The 22,496-nt window shown below is 53.7% G+C and overlaps 7 protein-coding genes across 7 annotated transcripts; 4 read left to right on the top strand and 3 right to left on the bottom strand.

The window, feature by feature from the left end:
• Nucleotides 1–126: 126 nt before the first annotated feature.
• On the bottom strand, nt 127–1,693 carry ASPACDRAFT_112043 (uncharacterized protein). The gene has a single exon (XM_020195610.1). The coding sequence runs from the start codon at nt 1,537–1,539 to the stop codon at nt 208–210; it is 1,332 nt and encodes a 443-aa protein (XP_020060244.1). The 5' UTR covers nt 1,540–1,693; the 3' UTR covers nt 127–207.
• Nucleotides 1,694–1,912: 219 nt separating this feature from the next.
• ASPACDRAFT_75424 (proteasome regulatory particle base subunit RPN2) lies at nt 1,913–5,873 on the top strand. The gene is made up of 5 exons (XM_020204447.1): nt 1,913–2,231; nt 2,349–2,518; nt 2,583–3,106; nt 3,168–5,405; nt 5,460–5,873. Exons 1-5 carry the CDS (start codon nt 2,092–2,094, stop codon nt 5,778–5,780), a joined length of 3,393 nt encoding a protein of 1,130 aa, XP_020060245.1. The 5' UTR covers nt 1,913–2,091; the 3' UTR covers nt 5,781–5,873.
• An 882-nt stretch (nt 5,874–6,755) lies between these two features.
• Nucleotides 6,756–9,033, top strand: ASPACDRAFT_75426 (putative acyl-CoA dehydrogenase). Its single transcript, XM_020204448.1, has 5 exons — nt 6,756–7,084; nt 7,150–7,161; nt 7,233–7,507; nt 7,587–8,328; nt 8,393–9,033. The coding sequence occupies exons 1-5, from the start codon at nt 6,970–6,972 to the stop codon at nt 8,884–8,886; spliced, it is 1,638 nt and encodes a 545-aa protein (XP_020060246.1). The 5' UTR covers nt 6,756–6,969; the 3' UTR covers nt 8,887–9,033.
• An 848-nt stretch (nt 9,034–9,881) lies between these two features.
• spt5 (transcription elongation factor spt5) lies at nt 9,882–13,340 on the top strand (the record flags this gene model as incomplete). Its single annotated transcript, XM_020199109.1, has 5 exons — nt 9,882–9,980; nt 10,054–10,293; nt 10,387–11,864; nt 11,916–12,658; nt 12,718–13,340. 5 exons carry the CDS (start codon nt 9,882–9,884, stop codon nt 13,338–13,340), a joined length of 3,183 nt encoding a protein of 1,060 aa, XP_020060247.1.
• A 734-nt stretch (nt 13,341–14,074) lies between these two features.
• triA (putative mRNA capping nucleoside-triphosphatase) lies at nt 14,075–16,816 on the bottom strand. Its single transcript, XM_020204449.1, has 3 exons — nt 15,157–16,816; nt 14,651–15,100; nt 14,075–14,580 (listed from the first exon to the last, which is right to left on the bottom strand). The coding sequence occupies exons 1-3, from the start codon at nt 16,612–16,614 to the stop codon at nt 14,416–14,418; spliced, it is 2,073 nt and encodes a 690-aa protein (XP_020060248.1). The 5' UTR covers nt 16,615–16,816; the 3' UTR covers nt 14,075–14,415.
• Nucleotides 16,817–17,615: 799 nt separating this feature from the next.
• On the top strand, nt 17,616–19,548 carry ASPACDRAFT_75429 (acyltransferase family protein). Its single transcript, XM_020204450.1, has one exon. It carries the CDS (start codon nt 17,690–17,692, stop codon nt 19,382–19,384), a length of 1,695 nt encoding a protein of 564 aa, XP_020060249.1. The 5' UTR covers nt 17,616–17,689; the 3' UTR covers nt 19,385–19,548.
• Nucleotides 19,549–19,706: 158 nt separating this feature from the next.
• On the bottom strand, nt 19,707–22,141 carry ASPACDRAFT_75430 (WD repeat protein). The gene is made up of 4 exons (XM_020204451.1): nt 21,224–22,141; nt 20,571–21,171; nt 20,433–20,507; nt 19,707–20,380 (listed from the first exon to the last, which is right to left on the bottom strand). Exons 1-4 carry the CDS (start codon nt 22,001–22,003, stop codon nt 19,956–19,958), a joined length of 1,881 nt encoding a protein of 626 aa, XP_020060250.1. The 5' UTR covers nt 22,004–22,141; the 3' UTR covers nt 19,707–19,955.
• Nucleotides 22,142–22,496: the final 355 nt, after the last annotated feature.

Raw genomic sequence — 22,496 nt, forward strand, 5'->3', positions numbered from 1 at the left:
AGTGGTTGCTGTCCTAATTCTAGCTTGTTGCTCGGATCATGTCAGATTATAATTCCTCTGTGTTAACTAGAGCAAGCACTTGATAGCAGCAGGCAAAAGGCGCTTTATGATTGAAATGTATAGATTTCCGGAGGCTTCAAGCTACTTCGATCGGAGCTAGTAATATCTTTCAAGTAAATCAAACCAGGCACTGGGTGTACACATCGGTCACGACTCTGGGAGTAACCAAGCGGGATCTGGTTCATCATCTTCACCCCCAGTCGACCTAGAAACTACACCAAGAGAGTGTTCCTCCGTATCCCTCAATAAATCAGCTGGAGGCTCTGGGTTGTCCACCCCAAGCGGGTCAGCATGGGCATCGTGCTCACCATCGCTGGGGCCATCGACAGGCGACCGGACGTCGGCATCGGACACATTGAACAGATTCAGCAGGAGTTGGCGAGCCTCCTGCAGAGCCTGGAGCTCTGCAGAGATGCAACAAACGAGTAATTTCCAGTTCTTACTCTCCGCAAGTTCTAAGTGATCTTCTACGCGTTCAGATGTGTGTCTCAAGTCCTCTAGCACAGTCCAGGCAATGTCCTCTTCCGATGGGGTTTGTGAAGTACCCTCTGGATCCAGAAGTTGTGACTGGTTTTGTATGAAGCGGCGCATGATCGCCTTCAACCGCTTCTCGTAACCGGTAACTTCCCCGACTACTTGTTTCCAAACCCCGCCACCAGCCTCCAGCGCTTCGATCTCTGCCTTAACTTCCTTTTCTCGGCTGCGCAGGTCCGCTTGTTCCTTGGTCCAGTGTTCGTGGGCATGATCGAGGGTCCGTCGTTTTGGGTTCAGGGTGTAGAACGTCGCGTCACTAGACTTGGCCGATAGAGGTCTCACAGGGGGATTTTGGAGGTATCTTTGAACGTCCGACTCCAAGAGTGTTAAAGAAGCTTTGTAGGACGATAACTTGGAGTCAACCGAGTTTTCCATCTGCGACAATTCCCGGATGACATCTTGGTGCCTAGCCTTCATTTGGGACAGTCTGGTTTCCATTTCATGGATGTCTTCCTCCAATTTGCGACTTTCGTCTCGTAGGTCTTTGGTCCGCTGACCTTCCTTATCGTCTTGAATTGTCGAGATTGCGGCCTTTAAGCCGGCACGCTTAGTATTAAATTCATCGATGTCCTGCAGTGCATCGTGTCGTTCATCGACCTGGGAGATCAGTAGCTCATGTTCCTCCTCTCTCAGCTTCAGCAAGTCGTAGATAGATTTGAATATACCTTCCCGAGCCGCACGAAGGCCAATCTTCTCGGGAGGTGGTTGTCTCACTGGAACGGTAGAGGGCCCCTGGACACTACCCAGCGCTGAGGTTGGAGTATGGCTCCCACTAGTCGAGGGAGTAGCATTGGACTGCGGTCCCACCAGGCCAGCAAGAAGGCCTTCACTTTGAGCATCGATGAAACTCTGCAAGTTGAGTTCAATCTGTTTGGCTTGTCGGTCAATGTATACGAGTGTGTCTTGCTGGTAGGTGGAAGCTCTCGGCGCGAATATTGCCGACATTTTGGGGGGTGATGACGGCTTGGAGAAGACCGAGCAATTAGGATGAAATTTAGCGGGAGTCAAGGTACAAATACCCGCCTCAGATTTCTCTTCAATAGAGCGAGATTGATCAGTCACGAATTCCTTGCACACGACACGACAAAGAGAAAGAAAGGGTCACTCCTGTGGACAGGAACCTGCTGCATATGTCGCATGCCATCACGGGGCACGTGACAGAAGTAGGGCGGTCGGCAGAAACCAGGAATACCATTCGACAGCTTCCCTCCGCCCCGTTGACGTGTGCCTCGCTGCTGCTGCTGCTGCTGCTGCTGCTGGAAAGGAAGCTTCCTGATCACTCCGAGCTTGTCTCTTCCCACCATCCACCTTTCTATCCCGCTTGCTTTATCCATCTCTTTTCACGTGTACATTGCGCCTTTTGATCTTCAGTAGTCCTGAAATTCGCAGATTGGGTTCTACCGACTCAAACCACTTCACGGCTCATTCGAAGCTGTCGCCCCATCCTCTAGCGACAGCGCTGCCAATTCCCATCAATCCAGAACACTCCCTTTAGACATGGTTGGACTTGCTTCAGCCGCCGGCCTTGTCGGCTTTCTTTCTGAGTCTGATCCAGAGTTGCGAGTCTTTGCTCTGAAGACCCTTGACTCCCAAATCGACCTCCTCTGGACAGAAGTCGTCGACGCCGTACCTCAAATGTTCGTTTGTCAGCCTGATCCTCCGTTTTCGATGGACGCCCCCATGTTCCCAACTCCTTCTCGAACCCAACCATGAGCTGCTTCATTTCATCCTGACACTAACTCCTTGGAATTCAGAGAGGCGCTTTACGAAGATGAGTCGTTTCCGGAACGCGAGCTTGCCGCCCTAGTCGCCGCCAAGGTCTATTATCACCTCCAGGAGTACAACGAAAGTATGGTGTTTGCACTAGGTGCCGGAAAGCTGTTCAAGCTGGACAGTGGTGGCGAATTCGAGGAAACAATCATCGGTATGTCTACCAAGCTCATCTATCACCACTGAAGTGGCTAGTACCTAATGCTTACATCTCTCAGCCAAATGTGTTGACACCTTTGTTTCGCTTTCCGCTGCCCAGCGGCCGGCAGCAGGTGACCAACCTGCGAACCTGAACACTTCATTCCCAACCTCCGGTGAAGGAGCCACGAGCACCTCCGCCAGCCTGACATCCCCAATCACACCATTTTCACAGTCCGCCTTGCCATCCAAGTCTCTCTTATCCAGACAAGAGGTGCCCGGAGTGGATGCGGCCTACCCGGGTGGCGATGATGCGAGCATCAAGCAGGTCGAGACACCCTTGGTGTTGAAGCGGGGAGTTCAGGGCCAGTTGCAAGCAATCATTGATCGCTTGTTTGAGCAGTGCTTCACTCAAAAGAGGTATCGTCAAGTCATTGGAATTGCCATCGAGGCTAAGAACCTTGATGTCCTTCGGAAAACAATTATCCGAGCTAGTGAGGACGAGAAGAAGCAGAACGGCGAATCGCGACGAAGTGAAGAGCTTATGGAGTATGTGCTGGACATCTGCATGGGAATTGTGCAGGAGCGTGGCTTCCGCAATGACGTATGTCCATATCTTTCTCTCTGTTGCCCCCTTACACTGATGCTAACATTTACCTCCAAAGATCCTTAAGCTTATCCTCGATCTCCTCAATGAAATTCCTGCGCCCGACTATTTCTCGATTGCCAAGTGTGTAGTGTACCTCAATGAGCACTCAATGGCGTCGGCCATCCTTCGTCAATTGGTCGACAAGGGTGATGCGCGATCACTCGCCGTCGCCTACCAAATTTCCTTCGATCTCTACGACAACGGTACACAGGAGTTCCTTCAGAGAGTTCGCAGCGAAATTGCCGAGCCGCTACAGGCGAGCGAGAAGTCTGAGTCGAAGGCTGAAGAGGAACCCAAGGAATCGGATCCTTTGTTGGACAGCCAATCCAGATCTATTGGCGAGAACAACGAACAGACCAAGATTTCGACTGAAGCGCGCGCGGCTTACAAGAACGTTCTTGCTATTATCGACGGTAGAAAGACCATCCAACTGAATTTGGAATTCCTGTACCGCAACAACAAGGCCGACATCGCTATCTTGAACAAGGTCCGGGATAGTCTGGAGGCGCGGAACTCTATTTTCCACACTGCTGTCACGCTCTCGAACGCTTTCATGCATGCCGGCACCACCCACGACAAGTTTTTCCGAGACAACCTGGAATGGTTGGGTAAAGCTGTTAATTGGTCGAAGTTTACCGCTACCGCGGCACTGGGTGTTATCCACCGGGGTAATTTGACCCAGGGTGAGAAGCTTCTGCAGCCCTACTTGCCTCGGGAGCACATCGCGGGTGTGGGAGGTTCAGGCTCGGTCTACAGCCAAGGAGGTTCCTTGTATGCACTAGGTTTGATCTATGCTAACCATGGCGGAATGGCTGTGGATCTTATCCGTGATCACTTCAAGAAGGCCACCGAGGAAGTTGTTCAGCACGGTGGTGCCTTGGGTCTCGGTGTTGCGGGGATGGCGAGCGGCAACGAGTCTATCTACGAGGACTTGCGGAATGTACTCTACACCGACTCCGCACTTAACGGCGAGGCTGTCGGTCTCGCCATGGGTCTGGTCATGCTGGGTACTGGCAACATGAGAGTACTTGAGGACATGATCCAGTACGCTCATGACACGCAGCATGAAAAGATTGTCCGTGGCTTGGCTCTGGGAATGGCTCTGATCATGTACGGGCGTCAAGAGGCTGCTGACGAGCTGATCAACGGTCTTTTGGGTGATCCCGACCCCACTCTCCGTTATGGCGGTATCATGACGATCGCCCTTGCTTACTGTGGTAGCAGTAGCAACAAGGCTGTCCGCAAGCTTCTCCACGTTGCTGTCAGTGATGTCAACGACGATGTTCGCCGCATTGCTGTTCTGAGCTTGGGCTTCATCTTGTTCCGCAAGCACCAGAGTGTGCCTCGCATGGTAGAGCTGCTGTCTGAGTCCTATAACCCTCACGTTCGTTACGGAGCTGCTATGGCATTGGGTATCTCCTGTGCTGGTACTGGTCTGGACGAGGCCATTGACTTGCTTGAGCCTATGCTCAAGGACTCGACCGACTTTGTGAGACAGGGTGCTTTGATCGCTTTGGCCATGGTCCTGGTGCAACAGAACGAGGCCATGAATCCTCGCGTGAGCACGCTTCGCAAGACCATGATGAAGATGATTGGGGACAGACACGAAGATGCCATGGCCAAATTCGGTTGCGCCGTTGCTCTGGGCATCATCGATGCTGGTGGGCGTAACTGCACCATCAGCCTCCAAACCCAAACGGGCAACCTCAACATGCCCGGAATCGTTGGTGCTGCTGTTTTCACTCAGTACTGGTACTGGTTCCCCCTCACCCACTTCCTGTCCCTCAGCTTCACCCCGACCGCCGTGATTGGCGTGGATGATGAATTGGAAGTTCCCTTGTTCAAGTTCCACAGCAACACGAGACCCAGCCTCTTCGATTACCCACCTGAGCAACAGGTGAAGACCGAGGAAGCCCCTGAGAAGATCAAGACTGCTGTCCTTTCGACCACTGCCCAAGCTAAGCGTCGTGCTCAGCGCCGGGAGAAGCAACAACGACGTGAGAGTATGGACATTGATCAGACTCCTACTACACCCAAGGTATCGGAACCTTTGGCAGACAAGATGGAAATGGACGAGACAGTGGCCAAGGGCGAAGAGGAGGCGAAGGATGGAGAGAAGGAGGGTGGTGAAGGGCAAAAGAAGAAGGCCGAGCGGGAGAAGGTCGGCTATGAACTGGATAACATGTCTCGTGTCTTGCCAGCTCAGTTGAAATATCTGACTTTCCCGGACCCGCGGTATGAGCCCGTCAAACGGGTAAGTATACATTTCTCCCTTCCTATATGTGAACCCACGCTAATTTGACGACAGCCTACCGGTGGTGTAGTGGTTGTGTTGGACAAGACCCCCGAGGAGCCTCGTGAGAAGATCGAAATGAAAGCTAGCAAGGAGGTCAAACAGGCTGCGGCAGCAGAGACACTACAAGACCGTCTGCAGGCCGCGATGGGCGCGGCCGGTTTCCAGACACCCCAGCGTGGTGGTGGCCGTGGTCTGGGGGCTGAAACCGGAGCCAATGCGGGAGCCTTGGCTGCCGCCGGCGTGTTGACAGCGGTGGATGAAGATGAAGAGGACGGTGAGGAAGCGCCTGTACCGGATGAGTTTGAATATGAGAGCGACGGAGTCGAAGAGTAAAGCTTCCGGTCGCCCTGATAGATCTCTCTGGCTGGTTGTATTTCTAGGTTAATTATGGAAGTTATGCCCTATGTGAATTGAATAAACATATTTCGATACTTTTGAGGACGGTCGTAGTATCAGTTGTGGATTGCAAAGCTAACGACATCATTCTCTATAGTCGATACTACGTTGGCTGTACAGCAGTCGTTGTCTATGAGTATACGAGAAGATACTAAGTAGGTGTTTCCAGAGTACTACCTAGGTAGCAGTCGTAATCGTTTCAGCCAAGCAGGAACTGCTTGTTGCTCGCATAGGGCTCTTTCCTCTGGTTTACCCTGGATTACAAATATGTCTGAGTACTCTCTTTCTGAGCTTCCTCCTGTTCACATGCTAGCAGTACTGGTGAAGGAAGGTTAGCAAGTAGCAAGTAGCATGATGCATGATCTCATCTGATCCACCGACTTGGGGATTTTGCAAGCAGGCGGCGGCCTGCCTCGGTTGTTTCTCCTTGCAGTAAAGCCGCGCACGTGCCATGAGGCTGGGGAAGCCAATCGGAGGAAGAGCAATACACATCCCGGACTGGCCGAGGCGTGGTCCACGTGAGCTGCTTCAGAGCTTGTACTGTACGGGCATACATGGTACAGGAGGTGCAATGATGAAGTCAGTCGGGCCCGACATGTGAAAGCCATTTCTGGAACTAAACTTACTTCCTCCCTCCCATTTTGTAGATGATTACTCCGAGGGAATTGTTCTCGGTTGCCGATCGTGACTCTGTTTCATTGTATCCACTGTCCATTGTTCTTATTCTTATGATTATAATTGGACTTTCCTGTTTACCAGAGGACCCATCTCATTGACCAGGGAGCTTGTTTGCATGGGGTAAGGCCTCCGTGATCAAAGCTGAACTGAACCAACCTGCCAGCCGACCAGCCTGCCAGCCTGCTTTTCAGCTGGCCTTTTTTATATCGACTTCGACCCGCTTCTCATTCCATTCTCCCCCTTCTTTCTCCTTTACCCCAGCTTCCTTTATTCTCCCTTTCCCTCTCTTGTCTGACATCCTTACCCCGGATCTCGGACCCCACTGTTGCCTCCCCACCCCACTCCACTGTACAACGCAGTGCGTCTAAGGAGCGCCGTGTTCATACCCAACTATACCTACTGAAGATACTCACACAGACTCCCTTCGTCTTCTTGCTTCCCGTACAAAATGGTCAAGACATTTACCAAAGACGACGTAGCCTCGCATAGCAAACCGGATAACCTGTGGGTTGTGATCGATGAGGATGTGTACGATCTGACCAAATTCCAGGAGGAGCACCCAGGTGAGTCTCTAACACCAGGTAATAAGTCGAACATCGAGACTAATGTCACTGTGTGACTCCTATAGGTGGCAAGAAGAGTATGACTCCTCCAGTGTATATATATCTGACTCCGCCCCGAACATATGCAGCTAACCTCCGCCATGTATAGTCCTACAACGGGTGGCCGGCAAAGACGCATCGAAGCAGTTCTGGAAATACCACAATGAAGGCATCCTGAAGAAGTTCAAGGGCCAGCTGCAAATCGGCTCCCTGGATTCGAAGAAGGCCGCTGCACCGGAGCCGGTCCCAGCATCCGCCCCAGTCAAGCAACAGCCTGCGAAGGCCCCAGCTGCACCCGTTGATGTGGTTTCCGCGAAGTCGCTAGAGGCCCAGGAGCCATTTGGCGACCTCATCCCCTTTGCAGACCCAGCTTGGTATCACGGTGTAAGTACCAGCAAGCTTCCCCACTACCGTAGCACGAGATGGTGAAGGCCTAGACTAATTATCGCTGATGGATTTTTAGTACCACTCGCCGTACTTCAATAGGACGCATGCCGCCCTTCGTGAAGAGGTCCGACAATGGGTGGATACTGAAATCGAGCCAAACGTGACAGAATGGGATGAGAGCAAGAACGTCCCCGACCGCATTTACAAACAGATGGGAGAGCGCGGATATCTGGCTGGCTTGCTCGGAATCAAATACCCAGTTCAATACACCCCTAATCGGGTGCAATCCGTGGCCCCTGAGAACTGGGACCTGTTCCATGAGATGCTCCTTACGGATGAACTGTCTCGCTCTGGTAGCGGCGGTTTCGTTTGGAATCTCATTGGTGGGTTTGGAATCGGGTGTCCTCCTCTGGTCAAGTTCGGAAAGAAGCCTCTTGTAGAGAGGATTCTGCCTGGGATCTTGGCTGGTGATAAGCGCATCTGCTTGGCTATCACAGAACCCGACGCGGGTAGTGATGTCGCCAACCTCACTTGTGAGGCCAAGCTGACGCCAGATGGCAAGCACTACATTGTCAACGGTGAGAAGAAGTGGATCACCAACGGCATCTGGAGTGACTATTTCACGACCGCCGTTCGCACGGGTGGGCCCGGCATGAACGGTATCAGCGTGCTGCTCATTGAGAGAGAGCAGGGCGGTGTCAGCACCCGGCGCATGGATTGCCAGGGTGTCTGGAGCAGTGGTACCACCTATATCACGTTTGAGGACGTGAAGGTGCCGGTGGAGAACCTCATTGGAAAAGAGAACCAAGGCTTTAAGGGTAAGTTCCTGACCCATGGACGCTACTTATGCTCTTTTCTCGAAAGCTCTAACCTTCCTTATAGTCATTATGACCAACTTCAACCATGAACGTATTGGTATTGTGATCCAGTGTGTGCGGTTCGCTCGTGTCTGTTATGAGGAGTCTATGAAGTATGCGCACAAGCGCAAGACCTTCGGTAAGAAGCTCATTGACCATCCGGTCATCAGAATGAAGCTGGCGCACATGGCCCGTCAAATCGAGGCGACATACAACTGGCTGGAGAACATCATCTACCAGTGCCAATCGATGGATGAGACGGAAGCCATGCTCAAGCTGGGAGGCGCTATTGCCGGGCTGAAGGCACAGGCAACGACGACGTATGAATTCTGTGCGCGCGAGGCCAGCCAAATCTTCGGCGGCCTCAGCTACAGCCGGGGTGGCCAAGGTGGAAAGGTCGAGCGGCTCTACCGCGATGTCCGAGCCTATGCCATCCCGGGTGGTAGTGAAGAGATCATGCTGGATCTTAGCATGCGCCAGAGTCTGCGTGTGCATCAGCTCTTCGGGCTGAAACTGTAGGAATTGGTTACGGGTCTTGAAATCAAACAGTTCATTTTGCTGGGTTATATATGACTATTTTGCTGAGCGTCCTGTAACATATCACGCAGAAACTGCCCTGGAGGACTGAATATCTTGGCATATCGCAAATTCAATGAATGATGGCTGAGCTGTCTATGGTACTGTAGACCTCCTCGAAGTGGGGCCAGAAAGGCCGCTAAGAGATGCCAAAAGTCCTTTCACTTAGAGCGCAAAAGGTAGTAATAGTTTCTGAATGAGCTGAACAATCAATCATTCAGTAGAGCCAAGAAGTCACGCAAATAGAATGAAAGAAATCGAATTGCCAATTGCAGGAGGGAGAGGAAGGCCAATGCCGTGGAGTGAAAGGAAGGCGGTCCGGCGGGGCGGAAGAACCCAAAATGACATTTGCCCGCATCAATCATCCATCCAATGCTTGATGCCTTCTTCCACCTTTCTTTCTCTTCTCTCTCCATTTAACCTAACACTTACCATCTTCCTTCTCTTCTTTGGTGTCCTGTTTCGATCGCAGCTGGTGCCTGGAACTCTAATCCTAGTGCGATAAACTTTCACCTTCCCTCCTCATCTCTTGCTACTCAACAACTAGCTGGGTGGGAAGATCGCGCCTCGCGGAGCCGGCGAAACAACGGAAACTCGCCTCGCCGCAGCCCCCGGAGGTGAAACCTCTCTCTCGCAACACTGCCAGCTCTGCGCGGACCTTGCTTCTCTCTTTCTGCCGACTTTCGCATAAAAAGTCATTTATTGTTATACCTGGAACCTCATTGATCATATCAGAGATCTATACTGCGTCAAGAGGTTTGTGGGCATCCCTACTCCATATCCCGTCCCACACTTCAGAGATTCGTCTTCACGCAACATTGCAATCTCAAACTTGACGAGATTACCAACCCCGGACTTTCATTCCGTTCTACTTTCGTCACCCTCTGCGAATACAATCGTCATTCTCCCGTCACAAATCAATCGACCCTCCGTTCAACATGTCGCGAAACCTCATAGATCAGGACTTCGGCTCCGAAGAGGAAGATGACGATTTCAACCCCGCCCCAGCGGATGACTCAGATAACGAGGATGTGAAGGTTTGTACCGAGGCCGGGAATTGGGTGGTGTCTGACGGATCAGGCTGACGCTAGGATTTTTGCTTTTCTGCAGGCGACGCACCATCGTCGGGATGACGACGACGATGACGATGATGACGCCGATGTACACACTGGACGGACGGCACGGTATCGCGCGGGCAGTGAAGATAATGCAAGAGGGCGTGGCCCTGCGGATGACGACGATGAAGGAGACGACAACGAAGACGAGGAGGAAGGCGATGAAGACGACGAGGGCGAGGAAGATGAGGATCAAGATGAGGAGGATGAGGACGACGACGACGATGTAAATCCCGTGAGTGGCTCTAGAGATTCCGGCATCGCTTTTTTTCCCCCGCAGCGGCTTGGAGAAGGTATGATGGCTAACTGCTTCCATCCGAACTTATAGAGACGGCCCGCGAAGCGCAGACGGAGAGGAGGTGTTCTCTCTTTCGTCGATACCGAGGCCGGTGTCGATGAAGATGAGGATGAGGCCGAGGACGAGGAGGATGACATGGAATTTGGCGGGGAAATGCACCCCGACGATATGGACACACTGCCCGTTGGGGTGGAGACAGATGATCGCCGACACAGACAGCTGGATCGTCAGCGCGAATTGGCGGCCAGTATGGATGCGGAAAAGCAGGCGCAGATGCTGAAGGAGCGTTATGGTCGAAACCGTGCGGCGGCCACCGATGCCGTGATTGTTCCCAAGCGACTGCTTCTCCCGAGTGTCGATGATCCGAGTATCTGGGGTGTTCGTTGCAAGGCTGGCAAGGAGCGTGAGGTGGTGTTCTCGATTCAGAAGCGCATCGAAGAGCGTCCGCCTGGCTCTCGCAACCCGGTCAAGATTATTTCCGCCTTCGAGCGAGGTGGAGCGATGGCTGGATACATCTACGTCGAGGCACGCCGGCAGGCGGATGTTATGGATGCACTGCAGGATATGACGAACGTCTATCCCCGGACAAAGATGATCCTGGTGCCCGTACGAGAGATGCCGGATCTCTTGCGTGTGCAGAAGTCGGAAGAGCTTTCGCCTGGAGGCTGGGTTCGGATCAAGCGTGGAAAATACCAGGGCGATCTCGCGCAGATTGAGGAGGTTGAGACCAACGGTCTTGCTGTGACGGTGCGATTGGTTCCTCGTTTGGATTACGGCCTGAACGAGGATATTGGTGCCCCTGCCATCGATCCTAAGCGGAAGCGTCCTGGCATGAACCCAGCGGTGGCTCGTCCCCCTCAGCGTGCCTTCAGCGAGGCTGAAGCCAAGAAGAAGCACGCCAAGTACCTTTCTGCGACGTCTGGCTTGGGTGGCAAGTCATGGAACTACTTGGGTGAGACCTACAGCGAGGGCTTCTTGATCAAGGACATGAAGGTCCAGCACCTCATCACAAAGAATGTGAACCCTCGACTGGAAGAGGTTACTATGTTCGCTCGGGGTGCAGACGACGGCACTTCGAATTTGGATCTGGCTTCTTTGGCCGAAACGCTGAAGAACCAGACTGCAGAAGAATCATATCTTCCTGGAGATCCTGTCGAGGTCTACCGGGGCGAACAGCAAGGGTTGATCGGACGCACCACCTCCACACGTGGTGAAATTGTGACTTTGGTGGTCACGCAGGGTGATTTGGCAGGACAGACCATCGAAGCACCGGTCAAGACTCTTCGCAAACGGTTCAGAGAAGGTGACCATGTCAAGGTAATTGGAGGCAGCAGATATCAGGACGAGCTGGGTATGGTTGTACAGGTGAAGGACGACACGGTGACGCTGCTCAGCGACATGAGTATGCAAGAGATCACAGTCTTTAGCAAGGACTTGCGTCTATCTGCGGAGACTGGCGTGGACGGTAAACTCGGCATGTTTGACGTACACGACTTGGTCCAGTTAGAGTGAGTTCATCTCTTGGCGACTGCTCAAATCATGACTAACTAGCTATACAGTGCCGCTACTGTCGCCTGCATTGTCAAAGTTGATCGCGAGTCTCTCCGAGTTCTGGATCAAAACGGGTCCATCCGTACCATCCTTCCCACACATGTCACGAACAAGATCACGCCGCGTCGAGATGCAGTGGCCACGGATCGCAATGGTGCCGAGATCCGTCTCGGAGACACAGTACGGGAGGTGTCTGGTGAGCAACGCAGCGGTGTGATCCTCCATATCTACCGTTCGTTCCTCTTCCTGCATAATAAAGCGCAGGCTGAGAACTCTGGTATTGTTGTTGTGCGTACGACAAACGTTGTCACTGTGTCGGCCAAAGGAGGACGGGCCACCGGACCCGATTTGACAAAGATGAACCCGGCGCTAATGAGGAACGGAGCTCCTGGCGGTATGATGGGACCGCCTCAGCGAAGCTTTGGACGGGACAGGATGATTGGCAAGACTGTTCAGGTTCGAAAGGGACCGTACAAAGGTTTGGTCGGTATTGTCAAGGACTCGTCGGATTTGCAGGCCCGCGTGGAACTGCATTCCAAGAACAAGCTGGTCACGATTGACAAGGAGCTCCTGGTTGTCAAGGACCCGATCACTGGCCAGACAATCGAGATGGGCCGGGGACGGGGTGGTGGACGCATTCCCAACGGCGGCCCCGCTGCTTCCCAGTCCGCATGGCAGGGTGGTCGGACACCGATGGCCATGGGTGATTCTTCTAGAACACCGGCCTGGGGTGGTGCCGCATCCGCTCGAAGTAAGTGTCAAATTCGACTCTCCTTACCCTGTACACATACTGACTGTTCTTTCTCACAGCTCCTGCATGGGGTGGCGTAAGCAGCGCGCGCACGCCTGCTTGGAAACAAGACGGCTCCCGCACCTCTAACCCCTATGATGGTAGTCGCACCGCCTACGGAGGAGCCGGAGGCTTTGGTTCACGTACACCCGCCTGGAATGCCGGCGCCCGCACTCCCTACGGTGGGTCTGGCAACAGTGACTTTGACGCCTTCGCCGCCGGCTCGCGTACCCCGGCCTGGGGCGGTGCCGGTGCCAATGCCGGTGGCAGGACACCTGCCTGGGGAGGAGCATCCGCCAGCAACGGCAACAAGGGCTACGACGCCCCAACACCCGGAGGCAACTATTCAGCCCCTACTCCTGGCGCCTACGGCAGTGCCCCCACGCCTGGAGCGTCGGCACCCACTCCCGGTGGCTGGGCTGACAGTGCCCCGACGCCCGGCGCCTTTAATGCACCCACGCCCGGTGGAATCTCGAAACGAGGAGAATACGATGCTCCCACCCCCGCCGCGTTCGACGGCGCGGGCAGTCACAGTCGTCCCTACGACGCACCGACCCCCGCCGGAGCAGCCGCTACTCCTGGTGCAGGCTACGACGGTGACGACGGAGGACCACGCTACGAAGAGGGAACGCCCAGCCCTTGAAACCCCCCTTCTTCATGCTTCTCACGAATTCCTCAATAATCCCCACAAACCAAATCGACGAAGGGCGATAAACCTAGGCACAAAGAAACTTCTTTCCAGGAAAGGAAACTATAGATCACCGAAAAAGCCGTTGTTCCACACCATCTGACAGAGGGCTGTCCTGTTCCCTACTGCTTTGTTCTTTTTCTTTCTTGCATGCGATGGACGATGGACAGGTAGCATCATCCATCGCGGGCCGTTCGACGTCGCGTATCGCGTAAAACTTTACTTCACCTTGATTGCCGAAAATTCCACACACTGATTCACTTTTGCTGGCATTGTTTCCTTCCCATTATTCGGAACGTTGTTGCTGCACTCTTCTCTTTGTTTCTTTCTTTCTTTCTTTCTTTGTGTTTGCGCGCGGCTTCTGGGTTAAACAAATATCGTCGCAAACTTGCATAACCTTTTTGTATCATGTGTATCATTCTATCTTATCTACTTCCAACTCCCCCAATTTTCATCCTATTTCACCTCACCTCGCCTGTTTCTTGGGTCGGAGTCTTGTTGTCTTGCTATAATCTAATACGTAGACGTTCCACACAGGTACGAAGTGAGGATACTGGCTCAAATCATCCAGTCAATCAATGAATTTCCCTCATTTTTGTGACGTAAAAAGGCAGTAGTCTAAGTCAAGGTACGCAGGTAGGTAAAGATCGAGATCCGGAGGTTAAAAGAAGAAGAGACGGTGAAGGGGAAGGAAGCTATATATGATACATCTGGTATACACTGGACAGAAAAATAAAGAGAAGGCCGACCCGAACAAAGCAAAAAAACAAAACAAGGTTGCTATAAAGAAGAATAATACACGCATGTTCATTTCCATCAGAAAGTAATGTAAAACTCTCTTCTTCGACTTTGTGAAACAGAAACACGGGGGATCAAGAAGTTCCGGATGCAAATGTGTAGGTTCGTTATATGCACATCAGATGGGGGGGGGGGACTTTGTGACCGACCGAGGAAGGGAGAAAAGGGCGAGAAGTTAAAGGTAAAGGGGGGAATACGCGAAAAAGAAGAAGAGTCAATGGAGGTAGTTAAGTCAAGGAGGTACTTGACGGGCCAGAACACGGACGTTATCCAGGAACCCCTTGACGAGGTCCTCGTACTGATGTGGCTCCTGGTTCATGGCCATCTGGCCCTGGCGACGGATCTCGGCCGCCGAGACTTCGACCTCGAGTTCGTGCTCAAACTCGCCTTTTGCGGACTGATTGCGAAACAAAGTTAGTTAAGGGGCCAGTGGGGCTGGGGAATATAGAGGGGGAAACGGAACGTACATCAGATTTGGCCACCTGGGTGAGATCGATCTGGTAGGCGAGATGGCGGTAGCTCATCCGGTCTTTGTTGCGATCCCCTCCGCGACCCCGCGCCGGATCGACCTCAGTGAGCTGGCTCACGTCGCCGTCGTAGTTCATTTCGAGGTTGACGCTGATGCGCCAGTCGACGCAGGTTTGCGGGCTGTGGATGTCCAGGTCGGCGATGCGGCATTTGACGATCTTGGCGAGGACCTCGTTGGTTCTTTGGTCCACGGTCACGCGGACCTTGGGCTTGTGGCGCGGGTTCAGGTTTTGTCGGATTACCGGGGGCAGTTCATTCGGGGATACTTCATAGAAAGTGTCGCGCTCTTTCTTGTGGGCATATGAAATGGGGATGCGCGGTCGGTCGGCCTGATCCAGGGACCTTTTGACGGCTTCATTGAGGAAATTGTTCATCGCTTGATGTTGGGCCTAGCCTAGCATGTTAGTGATGTGATAAATGACCGCGGGAAAAGAGGATCACGTACCACTGTCATGCTGCTTTCAAATGCCGTGCGAAAGCGTGGGAACTGTTTGTTCATGACTGTCTCGGACAGAATGGGCAGCTGAACCCGATCTCCGCGGTCCATGTCAATGAGCTGGCCCAGTTTGGCCTCCACCTCAATGATGGCCGCCGACCCGGCTGCTGCTGCTCCCGCTGGAGCTGCGATGGCGTCGTTGCGGACCACGACATGCCTAAAGAGAAAGTCGCACACAAGTCTTGTGATGTCCTCGGAAGGGAATTCTCCGGTGATGGATGGCTCCCACGGTCCCAAACTCCCAGGCTGTTGCGGCTCGGCCGCAGCGGAAGGCGCACGGGGGGCCGGAGCCGTCGTCTTGCTGGGCGGGGTATCGTTCGAAGCTTTAATGGATACGGGTACGGCAGCGGCGTGTGCGGGACCCTGAGCAGCCGAAGCAGCCCGCTGTCGCAAAATCCAAGCATTGTCCGGGCTATCGCGGGAGTGCTTGGGAATGGGAGGAAGGGGATTCGGGATGATAGGGCCGCGACCCTTGGTACGTTCCGGCCGCATGGCATAGATCGGGGGTGCATCGAAGCGACGACGCTTCCGTTTCGGAGGCTCGTGTGGACTGGAGTAACCATGCGCCTCTGCAACGGCCATTCCATTCTCGCGAGGGGTGGTCTGGGTGGGTACGGCCGAATCTGGATAGCTGGGCGCCCGCGTGGTCTTGGGACTCACACTATCTTCTGAGCCGCGTCGGTCACTGGTACCAGGGTACGGCCGCGGGGTCTGGTCTCGGGGACGCGACAAACGGGGCATCGCAGTAGGTGACATTTGCATCGATGCCTCCTGGCCGACCCAGGGGCTGGAGGCGCGGTTTGAGCGCGTGTCTTGGCCTGAAGACGACGGGCGCGCAGCTGAGGAAGGTGATGGTTGAGCATAGGCAGCAGTCGACCCGCGTGGCGTACCAGGCAGAGATCCGGGCCCTGGCGGTGAAAATTGCTGGGAGGCATATCCAGGCGCAATGCCGGCGGTTGAGGGACTTTCTTTAGGGTGAGATGCGTGAGTCATGGGCGTGTCGTGGGACAAAACCGATTGAATGGATTGCGAGCGCTGCTGAGGGGGATTGAAGGAGGAATCACGTGAAGAACCGTAGTGGCCTGGTTGTGGGCTCTGACCTCGAGCAGCTTGCGAGCCAGCCGAGCGACCAGAGGTAGGTTGATGTTGATAAGGAGACTGCAGCGAGCCGTAGGAGGAAGAGCGTTCGGGAGAAACATGAGGCCGCTGCATTGATGCTCCGGGGAAACCGGCCGGATAGGAGGCGGAGGAAGCGGGCGCCGCGGCGGGGACCTGTTCGTGCGGGCTGTAGACTGCATCGGATGGCTTTCGTGTGGTTTGCGCCAATGGCGATTGCTGGGGTTCCGGTGGAGGAGGATTGTTGGCATTGCCAGCAGTGTCGCTGTTCAACATCGAGCGCAAATCCATCGCGGGCGCGTGCTTGGAGAGACGAGGAGGGACACGGTGCGACGAGGCGGTATCCAGGAGTTGCGTAAGGGGATTCAGGCGCTGTTGTAGTATCTAAATGATGTTTAAGATTGTTGAAAGACCAAAGTAATAGGCGAAGAGGGCGCGAAGGATGAAGCTGAAGTGGAGGCCAAAGAAAGTCGAAGAACGAATCCGGACATGGAGGAGACGCGGACAACGACTTCTCGAGGGGATGGTATCGGGAGAGGAGATAAGCGCAATGAGGTGGAAATATAGTAGTAATCGTAAAGAAAGTAATACGAGTCGAAGGGTATGAAATGGGGGGATGTTGGGTGGTCGAAGAAATAGCGTGAGGGAGGATAAAGAGAAGAAGCAAAAGGAAGCAAAAGAAGTTCGAGTTAAGCTACGCGGAGGAAGTATAAGAAGAGCAAGCAAGAGAGGCAGGGGGAGAGTTGGCCATTTTCTGGCTGCAGGAACATCTTGGAGTCTCTAAGTATGTGCATTGTCAATAGTGGAGCTAGATTAATCTGTCTTCTATGATTTTAATATTTTTTTTTCTACTTTTTTTGTTGCTTCTTACACTTTTTATTGCATTGGCTCTTCATTGCAGCCGATTTCAGTTGACAGTTAAGCTGGCCTCAAAATGCGGCAATTCAACTTCCATTTCCTCCTCCGCCTTCCCTTTTCTCTCATCAGCGTCCTCCTCCTCCTCCTCCTCCTCCTCCTCCTCCTCCTTCACCTTCATCTCTCTCTCTCCTTATCTCTCCTTATCCATCCTTCTCCAGTCTTTCCCCTCTTGCCTCTTTATTGCAGCTTCAACCCTTCCCCGGATCCAGGTATGTCCTCTGTATGCTGAGTGCTGTGGTAAATGTGGGACTACTGATACTAACGACTATGCGACATTCCTCTAGCATGTTCCTCTTGCTGCATCGTCCTCCGTTCCTCCTCCCATGAAGCCGCGCGTCATCTCCCTCTTCTCTTATCCCCCGCCACAACGAACGCATTGCCATTGCTCAATAATTTCACCCATATCTACCCATAGCGAGTCGATTTCCACAATAAAATACAACCCATCATGTCGTTGATCGACAAGGGCCTCGCCTCGCCTCTCCCCGTTCACGATGTCCCTCTTCACGATCTTGAATCATCCTCTAGAGCAGCCGATCATCGTTACTCGTCGATGAGCAGCAGCTTCAGTAGCAGCAACCACAATGATAGCCTTCAGGAATACCTCAGTCAGGTTACGGACATGGCGGAAGCTTTCTGCACCAAAGTGGCCATAATAATCACCCCAAGTTACCTACAACAATACGTGGGAGGAACGCCCCGACCGGCTACTAAGCCGCACGCCATCGCGGCCCTGGACGGACTGCGCGGCTGGGCCTGTCTGCTCGTGTTCAATTTCCACTTCCTCTTTACTTACACTTGGAAAGTCGCATTGGGTTGGGGGTTCAATGGGGAGAATTTCGCGCTGTGGCAGTTGCCGATACTGCACATGCTCGTCTCAGGCCATATCATGGTGGCCATCTTCTTCGTTATCTCTGGCTACGTCCTCTCCTACAAGCCGCTCAAGCTGATTCGCAGTCGCGCCTGGGAACAGACCTTCACCACCCTCGCCTCGGCTACATTTCGACGAGCCTTGCGCCTTTATATCCCGTCATTTGTGGGGATCACTCTTGTCTTTCTAGCCGTGCGCTTGGGAGCCTTCCACCCGTCCCGGCGTGTCCTGGTTGAGGGCCACACAATCCTGGGCACTAATGAGCAGCATCCACCCATCATGCGCTCCTTTACCAAGCAGTTCTGGGATGGCTACTCGACACTCGCACAACTAATGGACCCCTTCAACTGGTCTCTCTACTACAACAATTACAACCCGCACCTGTGGACCATTCCTGTCGAATTCCGCAGCTCCATCGTCCTTTTCCTCACCATCTTGGGCACCTCGCGCCTCGGGACTCCCATCCGTATCAGTCTCGTTAGCGGTCTCATCTGGTTCTGCATGCGCTTTGGCCGCTGGGATGTCGTGCTTTTCCTGTCCGGCATGCTCCTCGCAGAGGCCGACCTCATTCACGGCACCTGGGAACAACGTCCCATTCCTGCCGGCACATCCTCGAGTACGACCACAACCGCAACCATTGATGACAATCCCAAACCTCAACTCCGCCGCTTTCTCCCTGCCAAATCCCGTTCCTACCACTACCCTGTTCTCTCCCGCCTCTCTACCCGCCGGATCCCTTATCGCAATATCTGGATTGCCCTCTTCATCATCGGCCTCTACCTGGGCTCTACCCCGAATACCGGCTACAAATGGACCCCGTTCTACATGTGGACCTGGAAGATCACTCCCAAAACCTACCCCGAGCCGCACCGCTTCCCGCAAACCATTGGTGCCATCCTCATCGTCGCCAGCATCAACCACTCCCCGGAGATCCAACGTCTCTTTACCAACCGCCTCTCCCAGTATCTCGGCCAGATCTCCTTCGCCTTCTATATCGTGCACGGCCCCATCCTTCACGGGCTGGGGTACACCATCATGCCTCGGCTGTGGGCCATCACCGGCCGGGCGACGGACTTCCAGGCCGGACTTGCGTACCTCCTAGGGTGGATGATCTGTTTGCCCATTGCCCTGTGGGCAGGAGACCTGTTCTGGCGGGCGGTAGATATTCCCAGTGTGAGGTTTGCAAGGTGGGTGGAGGAGAAGGTCATTGTCAAGGGGCCTGTAACTGTGTCCAGGCCTGCGCCCGGGAGCAGTGGCGAGCGACGGGATTGATTCCCTTCCTTTCTATGTCTGCTGCTGCCGCAGCCGCAGCTCGTTTACTATCATCTAGTTGCAAATGTATTCCCTGCTGGGATTTCAGGTTAGCGAGCGTCACTTCATGTTAAATTCATTGGATCAGTCACGGGTTTGGCTGTACATATTTCATGGTCTCAATCATATTTTGGATCTTCCACCTGTTTCCAATGTAAGGCGCATGTGGGAACGCACATCAATGTGGAGAATGTAGATTTACTCTGTCCAAAACGAGTATGTCCAGCAGTTATGGCGTCAACTAGATCTCGACACATCTAAGAGGGAAAAAAATAGGGTTGTTCGTTCATTCATTTACTCGTACCATGCCATATACCAAAGTTCGCCTACGCGGGTAAAAGTCTCCGCGCGCTATATGGGGCTTCCCTTGCCACGGGACGTCATCTCAATCATGTCCCAGAGCCCATCCCCTATGAGAGCAGTACCAAAATCATAACATCAAGGGGGTAAGTCATAGTCTGAAGGCAGAAAAGACAAACAAATAACATGCAAATGACGATCTGTCAAAAGTCTAGCCGATGTATGAAGCTATTCACAGAGCGACTCCCCAAAGGCCTCGCCCGCCACAAACCCCAAGCCAGTCGCGTGGATGTCCGGCTGGCGTGGTCCCGCCCTGCGGCGACCAGCTGATGTTAGATACCTCGTAGTCACACTGCCAGGCAGCTGCCGGGCCACGCTCGCTTGTTGGCGTCGTTGCTGGGGCTCCCGGTGGGTGTGCGCCCGGCGGCACCGGGGCTGCGTTGTGTTGGTTGATCAAGTCCCAGAGCAGGACGAAGCAGTCATCTGCGCCCGAGGCGAGCACGCCGCGACGATTCGGGGACCATTCCACGGAGTTAATTGAGGAGGCGTGCCCCTTCAGCTCCAGCAGAGCTTGTCCCGGCTGGCGCACATCAAGAACTCTTACGATGTTCGAGTCTTGCGAAAACGTCGCCAAGAGGTGCGAGTCATGGGGAGAGGCTGCAGTAGTGAGTATGTATGTCACACGTGATACATCTACAAGCTCACATACCTGCAATGCGTAGTAGAGGTGGTGGCCATGCAGACTGTGCAGGCGCGGAAGGACTGCCGTTCCCGGGACTCATCACTGAAAAAAAAGGTTGTGAGTAAGGCGATCTTCGTGACTGTGGGTTTGATAGGGATGTCTTACATTTCTCATTCTTTTCGGTGGGCTCATAGATGATGGTACTGTGCTCCAAACTGCGAAGATCGAACATGCGAACGCTACCATCAGCACCGCAGCTGACGAAGACATCGACGCTGTTGGCGCAGAACCGTACGTCGTACACCTCCTTATCGTGTGCGATCAGCTGCGTTTTGGCGGTAAGTGTGGGAATGTCCCAAATTGTGCACGTGGTATCGATGCTGGATGTGATTATGAGGCTTGGTGAAATGGTGTTCCAGTCCAGGGATGTGATTGGCGCGGTATGCTCCGGAGACTTTGAGTTCGACAGCAAAGCCAAGGGTTGCAGCTTCGCGGTCGGTGTGCTTTGATTGTTCGACCGTGTGATCGTGTTCGAAGCCGGCGCTGGTTGCGAAGCAGGCAGCGACCATAACCGGAGATGATCGCCAGACGTTGCCAGTAAATCTGTGGATTGTTTCTGTGAAGAAGGCGGCTCCCAAAGAATCCGAGTTACAGGATATGAATGGGTGGCTTCCGCAGTTTTGACAAACTCCAGCTTGATGTCTCCAGCCGCCGCATCTGGTGTATCCGGGTCGGGAGCGGTCCAGTGTGTATCAACAATTTGAATCTGCGCTCAAATTAGCACCATCGCTTATCCTGAAGGCAGACCAACATCATACATAGTTGTGGTTATCTTCCAAGTAACTTCCCATGGCGATCTTTCCGCCAAAGGAGCCAGAGTTGCCGGGCACCGGCCACTTGCACCAGTCCACTGCGTATATGGGCCACGGGGCAATGTAGTTACTATTAGTAGGCACCTGATTCTCGCTATTGTTGATTGACATCATTCCCGAGGTCATCATCGTGTCGCTCAACAAGTCACCGGTTGGCCGGATATCAGCAAGGCCCAAGGGAGAGTATTTGGCTCCCAACGGAGTCTGCGGCGGGTAGCCAGCACCCGGCGACGAGCCCGGCTGTTTGTATTTTGGCTGATCAAGGCCTGCTGGGCTGGATCTTGAATGTCCGTGAGAATTGGCCATGCTAGAGCGCGGGTTTGTTGACTGTTGCACCGCGGACTGCGGCTGTTGCGGTTGCTGTGGTTGTTGCGGCTGTGATGACGGTGCTGCGGGAGGCTGCATGGGGGTCGACAACTGAGGGAGGGTTGGAAGCACCGAAGGGGCTGTGTTCATGGACACTGCCGGTGGACGGTTGGAGTTGCCTGGCTGCAGTGCTCCTGGTAGATGACCACCAGCAGCGCTGTTGCCGCCTCCAAATTGGCCAGGCTGTGAGCCGGACGGATGCACATTGATTGAAGGAACGTGGTTCTCAGCGCCCGAGATGAACTCGTGGGACATGGACTGTCGCTGCAGATTGGGAGCACCGGACGGGATATGCAGCTCCTCCGGGCGCCCGTACGTTGTGGCCCGGCGAGGGTCGAAGGGTTGGCTCGCATTCGACATGACAGCGTGGAATTCGAATAATTCGAACCGTACTATACCCTAGCCACGCAAATAAGCTCAATTGAAGCTCCACCTCAGCAGAATGTCAGGTGTGAACGGTTGTTGATAGCGGTTATCAGGTTGCGAGGACTAGCTGGGAGGGGGGGGATGGAGGGCGCTAGGAGCTCCGACTGTACCAGAGACAGTGCACGCTCTAGGTCATGTCAGAAAGGGACAACAACGTGAACAAATTCACAAAGACATTCTGAAGCTTGAAAAGACTCAGAAGAAGTGCCTGATAGACCGAACAGGCCTGAAACGAATGAATAAGAGCAGTTGAAGCGACGGGGGAAGTAGGGAGGGAGATGGGAGAGAGAGAGATAGAGACTACGGGGAAGTCACGGGGGAGTCTCGTGTAGGCTGAGTCAGCCCAATCGCGGGGAAATCCATCTTCGGCCATCATTTATTGTTATTTCCTGCCGGAATACTACTGAGTACTTCACCTGCCAGCTGA

This window comes from Aspergillus aculeatus (genome assembly GCF_001890905.1).
Source record: "Aspergillus aculeatus ATCC 16872 unplaced genomic scaffold ASPACscaffold_2, whole genome shotgun sequence".
Taxonomy (NCBI): Eukaryota; Fungi; Ascomycota; class Eurotiomycetes; order Eurotiales; family Aspergillaceae; genus Aspergillus; species Aspergillus aculeatus.